Consider the following 14,722-nt stretch of genomic DNA (forward strand, 5'->3'; position numbering starts at 1 on the left):
CGGCAACGCCTGCAACCCCTCGCTGCATTGTGTGTAAAGGTATCCACCGCATCTGGGAGTGTAGGGTATTTAAAGAAAAGTCTCCCACTCAGCGAGCAAAGGTAGTGGCTGAAGCAAAACTGTGTTTCTCATGTTTGAGAGAAAAGCATATGTTCAGGCAATGCCCAAACCCCAGGAAATGCAGGAAGGACGGTTGCAACAGCTCCCATAACACACTTCTTCATGGAGCTGAGAGGGTGTATCCACCAAAATCCCCTTCAAACAACAACAACATTAATTCTAATGCTGGCGCAAATCAAAGTAAACTTCCTAGTGTCCAATCATCGAGCAAGACCACCACTTTGTCATCTGTGAGTAATGTGAAAGGCCTCCTTCAGGTGACTGAATTACAGTTAAAGAGCTCTACCGGTAAAGATACCACGGCTTTAGTTTTGTGCGATACCGCTTGCAGTAACTCTTGGGTGTCCAATGATCTTGCAAATAGACTTGGTTTGCACGGTACAGCATTGAAACTAACAGTCAAGGGTATAAATACCGAAGAGGTCGTAGACACTGAGTTAGTTGAACTAATTGTAACACCACGCGACAACCAAGCATTTGAACCATTTAAAGTAAGCCCTTACGTAAAGGAAGATTTAAATGTAGGCGCCAATATCATCAACATTAAAGCACTTCAGGAAACATACCCGCACCTAGCAGTCCTAGACCCAGTTACATATTGCTATGGAAACATCGAGATGATACTTGGACAGGATGTGTATCATGCCATCCGCCCGTTAGAGTACTTCGCTGCCGACGAGAAGTCCTCGCCCTTCGCTGTTCGCTTGCCCATAGGTTGGGTTCTAAGCGGCCCTCTTCCGTCGTCTTCAGGTTTAGTCTCGACTTGTTTCAAAGCTAATATGGAGCAGGATTTTGAACTCGCTAGTCAGGTAAAATCTTGGTACGACATGGAGTCGTACGGCGCACTTAATCAAGTAGACCCACGATCCGCCTCGGATGCACGTGCGCATGAAATTCTTGAAAACACCACCGTGCATAATGGAAAAAGGTACGATGTCGGAATGCTATGGGCTGAAGATAACATCGAACTGCCCAACAATTATTTCTCAGCGCTTGTTCAATTAAAGTCTTTGGAAAAGCGGCTAACGAAAGATCAGACATTAAGGGAAAAGTACTCGAATACCATCAAAGAGGACTTAGACAAAGGCTACGTAGTAAGGGTCAAAGATGCTCATAAGGTGGAAAGTCGCTCGGAACGAGAGTGGTACCTACCACACCATCCGGTTGTTAACCCGAACAAGCCGGGCAAGGTTCGTAGGGTACTAAACGGAGCAGCAAAATTCCATGGCGCATCTCTCAATAAGTCATTACTCACCGGACCTGACCTACTGCAAAACCTAATCTATGTACTTCTACGGTTCAGACAACATCCATTTGCCGTATCCGCCGACATCGAGGGAATGTTCCTCCAAGTTGGAGTGTTGCCATGTGATCAACCATCATTGCGCTTTTTGTGGCGGGAGGACCCCACATCAAATGTTGTGGTACACCAGAACATTACGCGCCACATCTTTGGGGCAAAAGATTCACCCACCTGCGCCACATCTTTGGGGCAAAAGATTCACCCACCTGCGCCAACTACGCACTTCAGCGCACGGCACGCGATAATGCTAAGGAGTACCCAGAAGCTGCGAAAGCCGTCCTTGAGAACTTCTACATGGACGATTACTTGGACTCAGTGGAATCCCCCGAGAGGGCCCTCATTAGGTCGAAGGAATTGGTACATCTTCTCCATCTAGGTGGGTTCAAGCTTACTAAGTTTGTAAGCAATGTACCAGATCTGGCTGACCGAATTGATGGGTCTGCTCAATCCACTGAACCGAAGGTCATCGTTTCATCCAAGGAGGAATCAATGCACGTGCTTGGGCTTAAGTGGGATCACAACAACGATACTCTGGTTGTGAGCAGGGGTACTAACAGCACCATCACGAAAAGTTTAACACAGCGCTTGGTCCTAAGTCTTGTGTCAAAGGTCTACGACCCAATTGGTCTTGTCGCACCGTTCACTGTTGGTGCTCGGTTAATCTTGAAAGACATTTGGCGTGTCAATGGACAAAGTTGGGATGACGAGTTACCTAAAGACACAGTTGACAGATTCCTTGCCTGGTGTGTTGAACTGCCGCGGTTAGCTGAGATCACTATACCGAGAAGTTACTTTTCAGGACCATTCCAACATCTTGAACTCCACATATTCGGTGATAGCTCGCAAGACGTATTCAGTGCAGTAGGTTTTCTCAGGGCTCAAGTAACTTGCACCTCCGGGGAGATTAAAAGAGAGCTGGCGTTTGTCTTGGGCAAGGCCCGTGTTGCACCTATGAAGGTAATGACAGTTCCTAAGTTGGAATTACAAGCCGCTCTCCTCGCTGCCCGTTTAAAAAGGGAAATCTGTCGAGCATTGACGGTTACTGTGGATAAAGTCTTTATGTGGACAGATAGTACCATCGTCTTGCAGTGGATAAACTCAACAAACAAACACCCCATCTTCATTGCAAATCGTGTTAGTGAAATCCTGGAGAACACCAACGTTGACCAATGGAACCACGTCGCCACTTGTGATAATCCGGCAGATGCTGGCACGCGTGGCATGTCCGCTGAAGTTTTGCAATCAAGTAGCTGGGTGAGGGGTCCTGACTTCTTGAGAACTAAGCAATTCCCTTTTGTGCCAAATACTGACGTCGTTGATAACATCAAACTCGGCGTTGTAACCAAGGAACAAGATGATGACTCCATCTCATCTTTAGCCGCATCCGTAACCAAGCCCCCTAAGGAACAAAGTATCAATCTAATCCCGTTTGATAAGTTCAGTTCTTATCAAAAATTACTGCGTGTCACCGCATATGTGCTCCGTCTTTTACCATCTCATGAAAGTTACCGTACCGTAGACGGCAGCATAGCCGATCCTGTTGAGCTTGACGAAGCCGAGCGTCATCTCCAGTACTTGGTTCAGGAAGAGTCCTTTAGTACTGAAAGAAAGGACCTTCTCGACAACAAATCCGTTAAGAAGAGCAGCCGCATTGCTCAGTTCACTCCGTTTATTGGGCCTCATGGTCTCATCCGTTCTTCTGGTCGACTCCGACGGCTAGTGGAAATTGACTTTGACACTAAGCATCCTATCGTGCTGGATGCGCGTCATACTTTTGTTAAACTGTTTCTGCGGCATGCTCATTTGAAGAACCATCATCAGGGCATCGATTACTTACGGTCAAAGGTACAGGAACGTTATGCCATCCTAAAACTACGCTCCACACTGCGTTCCATCAAATCAAACTGCGTCTTGTGTAGAAAGTTCCGTGCAGCAACCATTCAACCTATCATGGCAGACCTCCCAAAGGAGAGACTGGCATACCAGTCTCCTCCCTTTACCAACACCGGGGTTGATTACTTCGGCCCATTCTACGTCACAGTTCGTCGGACTACCGAGAAGAGGTGGGGATTTCTCTTCACTTGTCTCACTACTCGTGCTGTCCATGTTGAAGTTGTCCCGTCCATGGACACTAGTTCTTGTGTAATGGGAGTGGAGCGGTTCGTCTCCCGTCGGGGTACTCCTGCTATGATTTGGTCGGATAATGGTACGAACTTCATTGGAGCGGAGAAAGAGCTCCGTGAATGTGTGGAAAAATGGAATACGCTTAACATCGCTGCCGATCTTGCACATAAGGGCATTAAGTGGAGGTTCAATCCGCCCAGTGCGCCACACCAAGGTGGCATCTGGGAGAGGTTAGTTCGTAGTTTTAAAAGAGTACTGTACACTATCCTCGGTACGCGTCGCCTCACAGATGAGGTGTTGAACACTACTTTTTGCCTAGTCGAATACGCACTAAACTCACGTCCCTTAACGCCCGTAAGCGCCGACCCGTCTGACCTAGGCGCAATAACACCCAATCATTTTCTACTCGGTAACCAAGCAACCAGAATTCCGTCTATCGTTGGCGTCGACGAGTTCGATCATCGTAAGCGATACGCCCGTGCACAGTCCTACGCCAATGCAATTTGGGCACGTTGGCTCAAGGAGTATGTACCTGCGTTGAACCGTAGATCTAAGTGGCAGACGCCTGCCGAGCAGCACCTCAAGGTCGGTGATTTAGTTTGGATCGTTGAAGAAAGCAACCCTAGGGGTTACTATCCAACCGCTCGGATTGAGGAACTTCGGTACGGCTCCGACAGCGTCGCCCGCTCCGCCGTCTTACGCACGTCATCCGGATCGCTCGTCCGCCCACTCGTTAAGCTTGTACCGATCCTCCCAACATTTTCTTCCGGGCCGGAAGATGTTACCGAGTAAACTAAATGAGCAGTCTATTTAAAGAGCTATTTAAATAAAGCGAGAATCTATCCAGCGAGAAACTTTATTACGTCATAATCTCTTAACCATGTAAGCCTTACAAAAAGATTAAATGCACACAAAATACGTTCTATTTGGCATAGAAAGCTCGGAAAAAGTTCGTTAAACATAATTTTCGTTGAGCCTACTAATATACTGAATCGATTGCGCTCTTTTTAGGCTTAATATTTTTATGTTTCGAAAACGTATCGGTGACCAATCTGAGTCGAAAATCGACTCAGACAAAATACCTGCTAAAAAAGATCAAGCTAGATTTGCCGGGCCATTGAGAGGGGCCTTTGGCCTTTTGCGTTGAGAGAAGATAGTTGGATGCGATATAGATTGTACGTTTGAATTTACCTTCGAAAGTCTGATTATTAAATTTATCAGCTTTAAGCGTGACTAAAATGAACAAAAAAGAAATTTTTTATCAAGTAAGAAAGATCTTCAGGTAGCCAGGTTTTCAGAAAAAGGATTATACTACTTGTTCTCGCAGACGGCCTCCATTATTAGGAAAAGCTATGGGAGCATTGGTGGAGGCGCCCAGAATGACGTATGATGAGAACTGAATTGAAACAAGAGAAGGGAAATCACAGTGCGACCAAAGTATGAGCGAGATTCTAGAAGCTTTGACCACAATGAAATCCTGCAGTACTTCGGAAATGTTTTGATTTTTTCTTCAATATTACTTTTCATGGCCAAATTGCTTCCACTATTAGCAAGTAAACTCCTTGTAACATGATCGTTTGCATCATTTCTATTTTTGTCATTATTTCTAGTAACTTATGCTACTACGACACCCTTAAAACAGGAAGAACATTCAAATGCCAGTGTATTGTTTCTTAAAGTGATTCGAACATATGCCTATATCCGAACATTCAAATGCCATTCAAATTCCAGTGTATTGTTTCTTAAAGTGATTCGAACATATGCCTATATAGACTGCTATACTGAGGAGGTGATGAGGAAAAACGTTTGGCCTATTTCAAGGTATAATCAAAATTTGAAAATTTTAAACAAGAAGTATTTAATTTGGAAAATTATGCACATAAATGCACAAAAATTAAAAAGAATTAATGAAGCAATTAAGAAATTGGTTAGGTGATCCTGGCCATAATACAATTTTGGCAATAATTAAAACACGGCGGACTGCAATGATGTTTCTTCAGAAAGAAAGACGCTAAGCAACTCACATGTAAGGTTGAAAAAAGATCGCGAAGCAAACCCAAAGAGAAATCAGGCAGTGTTGCATTTTTGATCCAGAAAACGTTGCTTCAAACCTTAGAGACGACATTAATACCTCTGAGTCCTTTGAGTCAGTTAGGGTTGTGTCTTACAGAACATTTGTCATAATATGCTGTAAATAAAAAATTAACGAATTTTGCATGCTCACCTCAAAAAGTGAACAGTTTCCTGGAGATTTGGAACTGCACTCTCGACAACGATTTTGTAGAATGCAAGTCAAAAATTTTAATGAGCGACTATAACATTGAACCCCTGGCCAAAGGTGAGATAAACTGCTTGGACACATTTATCATTCCAAATGGTCTAAATGATGCTTCGTTAAACCACTAAACTAAGCTGAATAATATGCCAAAAACGAATATGGACTATATCATAACTGATACTGAACTAAGAGATGCGTTTTTACTTTTTGATCCTTAATTTAAAACTCACAACATGAGATCTCTGCTGATGTCTTATATAAAAATCAAAAAATAAAGCTTAAAATAAAAAATTACCTTTTCAAATCAGGTACTCTAAAGCTTCTCAAAAAATGCATTTGTTGTTTTTTTCCCGTTACAGTGTAGTTGATGAAATTCAATTAGAACTCAACTTCATAACATAAATTGCAGCATTATAACATTAACACTTGAGCAGCATGCACCCAGGGAGATAAACTTCATTAGTAACGAGAAATTATTAAGCAATTTAGAAAGCAAAGGGTTCTATTTTGAATGTTTAATTTTTTTAAAGACTCACTATTGGCAGAACTGGTTTCAATATTCTGAAATAAAAAAAAATATCGACAACTCGAAATGAAAACCAAAACAGACAAGCCCAAAATGTTTTCCATAATTATAAAATACAAAAATTAGATTTTTCAGATCTAAATACAAAAGTTCAAAATATCCGGGAATCAACAAAAGCATTTTAGATATTCGACATTGGACTGACATACGCTCATTTTTCTATTTTTCCGAATACTGCATCAATCAACATTAGCTTTAAAAGGTGAATGGAAGCCTCCAAGTGCAATTTAACAAGTACATCGAATAACCGAAAATCATTTTCCAAGATCACTGGTTCAGATTATTTCATCAACTCTTTTTCCACACCACAGCAAATAAATGGAACAATTCGCCTAAATCTCTACTAATTTTAAACGTTAAACAGGAAAAGTGAAAGAAGATCTTAAACAATTTTTTCTTGGCTATAATTCTTCAAGGTTACCGGAATTTGAGCATTCAAGTTGGAAAAACTTCATGTTGGTGAATGAAATCAGGACAGCACAGTATTTTTTTCTATTGTTTAATATGTCGAATCTAATATTATGACATTTGACCAAATATGCAACTGATTATATATTATGCATTTAGTCAAATGAAAGCTTTTCTTCTTGAAAACAATATTGCTCAGAGTTCTGAATTAAAATAAAGTTTTGGCGTAATTCTTGTTGATCAGTTTTACCATCAGAAAAAATGCGCCCATGACCTGATAGGAGAAAAGTCTCAAACAATAAAATTGTCTCTAGGAGAAGCAGGTAAAGTTTTTTTTTCATCGATGCAACCAAACTTTATTTTTACAAAATTTCTAGAACAGCGAAGTTGTTAAAATGTAGCACTGATGGTTTGAACACGGTAGATTTATCATGAAAAGGTTTTACAATCAAATCATTAAATCTAATTTGTTTGTTGCAAGTATTTTAGTTTTTCAGAAAGCACGATTTTAATAGGGATCAAGGCATATTGTCGGAATCAAAGCTGATAATCTTTTGTTTTCAGTTTACTTGTTTTTGTTTTTTAGTGATAGCTTTTTTTGTTAGGTCTGACAATCATTTTAAATTCCTTTTGTCAGTTTTTGACAATTTATATCTTATCTTACAGTTTCGAACACAATAAGAGTCAAACTTAAATAGTGTCTTTTCATTTTTGATTTGAGGGCAGCCGTGGTTGCACTTTATAAATGATCATCTTTGTAGCCAGTTCATTGTTCGGATCCTTGAAAACTATAGAGTAGTTGGCACCAACACTGAGACACTTCAGATAGGCGACAGCAGAGTCTGGCAATGGTGTTCCAAAAACATGATAAAGCTGAGTCTGGCAAAATGCAAACTGCTGAGCATTAAGGGGGAGGCGAACGTACTGATTGGAGGGAGATTCTGGGAAAAAGCAGATTTCGAGGACCTGGGGATTGCTGTCTGTTCGGTTATTTCTTGGACAACTCGAGCAGACAGAGTCGAAAAAGGTGTGAAAGCTTTCTGGAGCATCAAACGCAATATCTTCAAAGTCTCCGTCTTGGATCACCAGGAAAAACGTCTTCCGCAGCTACGCTGTTCCCGTAATTTCCTACGGATCATATTTAAAGAAGGCAATCAAAGCAGACCTCAGAGGGATAGAGGTCTGTAGAAGAAAGTTGCTTCCTGGATCCTACAGACAACGCAACTGGAGTACAAAGAGTGCCTGTAAAGACTCAAAGTTCATCCACTGGCGTTGTATCATGAGGCTCACGTTCCCTTGACGTTTATGGACATAATACAAGGACGATACTACATGAAATGGGAGATTTACGTCTTCAAAGAAAATTCGAACGAACTAGAACGGCGGGGAACATCTTCAGTACGAGAAGTCTCCGAAAACGAACACAGGATTGCGATTTCTGGACGAGAGAGCGATTTCAACTGTGATACTCAAAGCCTGAAGAACTTCAAAGAGCGGCTGACAAGAGTTAATGCAGATGCGTGGGCAAAAATTTGACTACGTAAAAATATGTACATGGAGTGTCATGTTCGTGCAATGAATGTAGAAACATAAAGAAATTAAACTTTGACTCAAACTACTCGTCGAAACGAATTTGTCCCGGAAGTGGTTTGTTGTCCCGATAACGTTGAGCTGATAATTTGTTGTCGCAGAGAGTTTTTGAAATTTATGTGCCTACATATACTCAGCGGACCCGTGTTGTTAGCTTGCAGAAAGTCCTCGCGTTAAATGTTTGTGGATTGTTTTTTTTCGGTGACTGCGGGTCTCTGGAAAGTGTATCCTACTGATTTACTTTTTCATCTTCTCTGGTAGTTTTGATTTGTTTTCAGCTGCATTCGATATACTAGCGTATAGAATCATGGTTACAATTGGGATGGCTGACAGTGTCCATTTAATACATTTCGTTTTCAAACTATGAATGCCGAAACTACTTATGCTACTCTCTTATACTACATTAAAAACAGTAGTCATATATGTAATTGAATGAATTAAATTCGGATATAAACAATTTTGGAATGGAACAATTTTGTGCTATGTCGTCAAGGCTTTGATCTCGTCCGATAGTACACGTGTGACGTATATAGCACGAGTCGCCTCATCGCCCCCGATTAACTCCAGTGCCAATAAAGCGGCATCACGAACTACTGAAATGACATCATTCCTCCATACACTTATCAGTTTTTCTATTTGGTCCTCGGCTTTCATGCGCCCTAAGGCCACGCAAGCCGATTCACGTACCAGTCTATCCTTGTCTTTTAGTAGCTTCGCAACTCTTGCGGTAGGAGAACCTTGTGTATCGTAACCAAAGGACACCTTCGCCAGCGACAATGCTGCAATGCTTCTCACATTCGCATCAGGATCCCTCAATAAATCCAACAGCGCCTCCTGTACAGCTGCACTTTTAAATTTGCTCAAATTCTCTATGGCATCCAAACGTACAGAAGAATCAATAGCAAAAACTGCTTTTATAGCAAGTTGCTCACGCGCGTATTTTTCCACGCTCTCCCAGACAAACTGCTCTGATCGTGAGTTTGCAGGCTTGCAAAAATCTTTAAATGCTTGCAGTGTAACTGAATCAGGGTTATCGCTGCTTTCATCGCAGAGCTCTGACTTGAAAATAGATAAAAGCCAATGTTGATCTGTTATTGGAACTCGTGATTCGAGCTCGTGGCCAAATTGGACCATGAATAGTTGCACAAATTCTGGCCAGTTACAGCTTTGACCCCCAGGTATATACAAATCCCAGAATGTCTCAGCTTTCATGTCATTCTGAACTGACAGGCTAGCTGTCATGCTGTCTGTAGCATCTGTTTCTGACAAAAGATTGGCAATTTTGTTTTTGATTTGCTTGCACATGAATTCAACTTGAGACTTTTTCAATCTCAAATCAGTTATCTCGACAAACTTGTTTTTATGGGGAGCCAATGTGAGTTTTTGGCCGAAGTCCATTTGAGCGAAAAGATCGTCGGGATCAGAAGAGCAAATTACGTTGAGAGGCTTGTTCGAAATGTATGCTAAGCTGAGTTCGTCTTTGCAGTATTTCGATACCACCGAGGAATCTGTCAGTATTTGCAAAAAGCACGTCGAAATCACAATTGCCTTTCCAATTTTGCTGAGGAAGTCAACACCAGCTCCCAGACCTTCTTCATCAACCCACACTTTCAAACCTTCATTTTTGAGCGCATCTTTGATATAGCGCATCAGGTCCATGTCTTGGTGGCTATACGAGATCATGACGTCAAATTTCTCTTCCTCGTCTTCTGTGTTTTGGTTATTTTGTTCTTGCGGAACTGGCGATGAAGAGCGTGATGGTTCGCCACCTGATTGTTGACTTAATCTGCGAATTGTTTGCTGCATCAAATTCTCCGGCGCAGGGGAAGAAGATTCAGCTGAAGGGTCCTGGTTTCCTTCGTTTGTTACACTTGCTACTGAGTGAAAGTTGGCGGGGACGGGCAAGTTATTTGGGGTCTGTTGTTGTGGCTCAGTGACTTGAAGTAATGGGTTGTTCGTTGGCTGTTTAATAGGTTTCGTTGGAAAACTGACGATTTGGGGAGTTTTATTGTCCACTTTTCTGATGCTGGAACTATTCTCTGATTTGATAGATTGTGCATGTTTTGCGAAATGGATTACTCCAGCATTTGATGGTTTCGGTTTGCTTCCTGCGAGGGATGTCGAAAGATTATTAATGGTTATTTGAGTGGAATTTTTGCTGGGAATCCCCGCCAAAGGTGGCAGCTTTGTTTTGTTTTTCAGTGTAGTGCGTTGCATATTATATTTTATTGGTAAAAACGTCTCGTTTTTGTAATCTCTTACACTTGTTGTATATAATGCGTGAAAAGCCGTAAAGTGTGTGTATTCAATTTTGGCACCAATTTTGAGTAAATTCAATTTGAACTATGTTTTAATTTTTGAGCTGCTTAATTTGAAGCGATCTCAAGTTTACCGATAATTTTCGTGTGTGAGAATGACGTTAAGTTTTGATAACTGTCAATTCCTAATAACTTAAATTTTTCAGTTTTCGACGATATGCATACGTTTCTGATTGGTATTGAAATTTTAAATTCCAGAAACCCTTTAATATGATCTTATCAAACCTTCGAATGGTCGAGTCCATACTGCTCTATAGGACTCGAAGAATTACTGCGACATATTTTAGTTCGTTCAATTCAACCTATACATCAAATCTTTGCAATTTTTGCAGAGAGAGGTCAAGTTTGGCTCAAGTGAAGTTTGAAACTGAAAAACAACACATCCGTAGAGTATCGAAAAGTGTGAAAAGATATCGGACTCTCCACTGCGCTGATGTTTCCAAAGATCATGTTGGGTCAGAGCAGCTGTTTTCCGGGTGGGTCAAATATGTAAGAAATTTAGGAAAATCTTCATTTGGGTTTCTGGTGTTGACGGATCATACTGGTGACCTGCAATTTGTTCTGCGAGATCAGAATAAGAGTGATCATCAAGAAGACAGCTTTTCAAACGTAATTACTCCTGACGGGTTTTTATGGTCTGACGTTACTGCTCAAAGTGCGATGACAATTCGGGGAATGGTTCTGAATCGGCCAGCGACAGATGTTAATCCAGAAATGGAAAGTGGAGCTTTCGAAGTTCTAATAAACGAAGTTCTGTTTTGTAATTCTTCAGCTCCCGTACCTTTTAACATTTATAAACCTCAATTCTTGGTACGAGAAGATATAAGGTTACAATACCGATATTTAGACTTAAGACGTCAAGAAATGCAAAAAGTTCTACGCTTCCGTTCTTCCGTCATGCACAAAATGAGGCGTGTTTTGGTGGAGAAATTGTTTTTCACAGAAATTGAAACTCCAACTCTATTCCGAAGTTCCCCGGGTGGTGCAAAAGAATTCTTGGTCGCATCACAACAACCGGATCATTATTTTGCTTTGACTCAGAGTCCTCAACAGCTTAAGCAGCTTCTGATGGTTGGCATGGTTGATCGATATTTCCAGTTTGCGAAATGCTATCGTGATGAAAGTCAATTTTCAGATCGACAACTTGAGTTCACACAGCTGGACTTAGAAGTAAGCTTCGAATCAAAAGAATTTATTCAAGATGTAATTGAAAGAATAATTTGGGAAACTTGGCCTAGTGAGATTTCAATTCCACCGAGCATTCCCTTCAAAAGAATGTCGTATGATGAAGTGTTTAGTAACTATGGGACTGATAAACCTGATTTGCGTTATGAAGATATAAAGTTGAAGAAGGTACCTTCAGATTTATTGCGAAAACTGAATAATCCTGTTCTAGACCAACATTTAAATGCAGGCTACGGTGGTCGTGGGTTGTTGATTAAAAATGGGCAAAAAATGACTCGGGCCTCCGTGAAAAAAAATGTACAGATCATTGAGAAAGAGCTTCGTTGGATGGTATCTGTAGTGAATATTGGACAGGATGGAAGATGGCACCACCACCCGTTTCAAAAAGCGGAGAACGAAACTGTTGATGATTTGAATTTGCTCTTCAAATGTGAGGAAGGGGATATTTTGTTTTTGTGTTGTGGTCCAGAAGATCTAGTGTGTACTATGTTAGGAAGAGTAAGAGCTAATATGATTGAAAATTTACGGGAAGTCTCCAAATTCTACCAGAGGAATGGAAGGGATTTTCGGTTTTTATGGGTTGAAGATTTCCCGCTTTTTGAGCGAAGAATTGACAATGACAAAGAAATCTGGGTTGCAAGTCATCACCCGTTCACAGCTCCTCGTCAGGACGACATCGAGTTCCTTGAATCGGATCCCTCCAAGGTCAGAGGTCAACACTTCGACTTGGTTTTGAATGGCAATGAGATTGCTGGTGGTTCAATGAGAATAAGCGATTCGAAAGTCCAGCAGAAAATACTAGGTGATATTCTGAAGCTGGATTGTTGTAACTTCCAGTACTTGATAGATGCATTGTCTTATGGAGCACCAGTGCATGGTGGAATTGCTATTGGTCTCGACAGGTATTTCGCTGTGATTCTGGGAAAGAAATCGATCAGAGATGTGATTGCCTTCCCTAAGAGTAATAAAACGGGAGCTTGTTTAATGAGTGATGCACCGAGCCGGATTGAGCTTGGTGGTTAATTGATTCTTATGAGGCAGATTTTACTTTTAAAAATTGAAAAAAGTCGCGAGCTTGCTTTCTAGCTTGGTGCAAATGACCCTGAACGCACAGAATTATTACAATTCAAAGAATTTGAATTGTATTGGGGCGCTGTCTTTTTTTTTTTTAAGATCTGTTCACACATTTTCATGATTTTTGAAGTCAAATTGGAGTAGTGATTTTGGTCACGCCGAAACAGGAAATGGAGCGAAAAAGCGAGTGGTTTTGCTGCGTGAAATTTTTTCGCTCTAATTTTGAAGTAGAGTGAGAAAACGGTGTTTGAACAAAAATTCGGTTTCTCGGTAGCGGTTTTTTTGTTCACATGCGGCAATTTCACTCTGATTTTTACTGTTTTTTCGAGTTTTTGGATCGGATTTTTTCTAAATGGTTTTCCCAATCCATTCACAGCTCATTATAGGCCTAGTTTTTTGTTTGAATTAAATTTTCATTTCTCGCTAGTGGTTTTTTTGTTCACATGCGGCGTTTTGACTTTGATTTTCTGTTTTTTTTCTTATTTTTTTGATCTGATTTTTTAAAATTGGTTTTCTCAATTCACTCATAGTCCATTCTAGGTCTAGTTTTTCTGTTTAGTCAATGAAAATTCTTTGAATTGTACGTCAGGACTTGTCCTGCTATGTTTTTTAAATTATATTGTTTACTAATTGTTTCGGTACAGATCTTGAAAAGAATTATGATTTTCAGTGTGTTTGAGCTTCCCGGAACAATAATTAACATTTGAATCAAAGGAAACGACAACAATATGAATTGGGAGATTATAAATTTCAAAACTGCTAGGTCAACTTTCAGGTATTGTAACATGAGTGTAGGACGATGAATTTATCCTGAGTCGTCTGGCAAGAGAATTGCTCCTGGTTTGCCTTCCCAAGCCCCATTGGTTCCTTGACGGGCAATCCCATTGGGTAACCATGAAGTACAATCATTCGGCTGTAACATATTTCACTCTCCGCAATTCTTTCATCCACAATTACTTGATGGCAATGACTAAGTATCTTTGGAAGTGCAAAGTGCTTCTACCCTTTCTGGTGACGTCACTGATATTGGCGAGTAACGTTAGGATGAGGTTCACTGTTCGGTTGCCTGGAGATAATGATGATGTTCAGGACGAGCAGCAATAAATCTAAATTGAGCTGATAACTGAAGAATAAAATGTTGGCTAATAAGTTTATACGGATCTGTTACCCCCTAAACTTTTTTCCACAAATTTGCGAAAACAACAATCAGTATATAATTAAGCACAGCCTAAAATGAGATTTCGAACTAGTTATTGCCTCCAATATACTCCAAGAGAATGATATCATGAGTGTGTTGAAGAAGAAATTGTAGGTGATCATATCGTACTGGGGTTATGAAACAGTCTCGTGTTTACTTTATTTCCATTATAGATATTTTGTTTTATAAGTGAAATAGCTATTTTGAAATTCTTGACATGAACAGATTTTAATTAATTAGTTTTGCTTAGATTTTTTATTGGGAAGGTGGCTTTCAATGAAACAGGTCTGAATTATTGTTTCGATCCCTCTTGAGGGGGGGGGGGGAGGAACTATATACTCAAATGGGTTTTTTTTTGTTCAGTCAATTTTGGCCGATCGATATATTCATCGTAGAGAGTTGAGACTGGTATCATTAGAAAGCGTGTCCAGCGTCGAATATGGAATTTAAAAGATTTTTTTTTTATTAATAGCCGCACAGCGATAGCTGAGGCTATTATTGGCCTTCTCTTGGTTTTTTTTTATTTCGTCGTCATGAT

General features: G+C 40.6%; 2 protein-coding genes across 2 annotated transcripts; one reads left to right on the top strand and one right to left on the bottom strand.

The window, feature by feature from the left end:
* Positions 1-8,616: 8,616 nt before the first annotated feature.
* On the bottom strand, positions 8,617-10,737 carry LOC142344550 (uncharacterized). The gene has a single exon (XM_075396312.1). It carries the CDS (start codon positions 10,624-10,626, stop codon positions 8,890-8,892), a length of 1,737 nt encoding a protein of 578 aa, XP_075252427.1. The 5' UTR covers positions 10,627-10,737; the 3' UTR covers positions 8,617-8,889.
* Positions 10,738-10,837: 100 nt separating this feature from the next.
* Positions 10,838-12,952, top strand: LOC142344549 (aspartate--tRNA ligase, mitochondrial-like). The gene has a single exon (XM_075396311.1). The coding sequence runs from the start codon at positions 10,938-10,940 to the stop codon at positions 12,933-12,935; it is 1,998 nt and encodes a 665-aa protein (XP_075252426.1). The 5' UTR covers positions 10,838-10,937; the 3' UTR covers positions 12,936-12,952.
* The last annotated feature ends 1,770 nt before the right edge of the window (positions 12,953-14,722 follow it).

Source organism: Convolutriloba macropyga, chromosome 8 (assembly GCF_964194025.1).
Source record: "Convolutriloba macropyga chromosome 8, txConMacr16.3, whole genome shotgun sequence".
In the NCBI taxonomy this organism is placed as follows: Eukaryota; Metazoa; Xenacoelomorpha; order Acoela; family Convolutidae; genus Convolutriloba; species Convolutriloba macropyga.

Bases quoted from the DNA above. Each gene is read 5' to 3' on its own strand.
- LOC142344550 (XM_075396312.1), bottom strand. From the start codon at position 10,626: ATGCAACGCACTACACTGAAAAACAAAACAAAGCTGCCACCTTTGGCG.
- LOC142344549 (XM_075396311.1), top strand. From the start codon at position 10,938: ATGATCTTATCAAACCTTCGAATGGTCGAGTCCATACTGCTCTATAGG.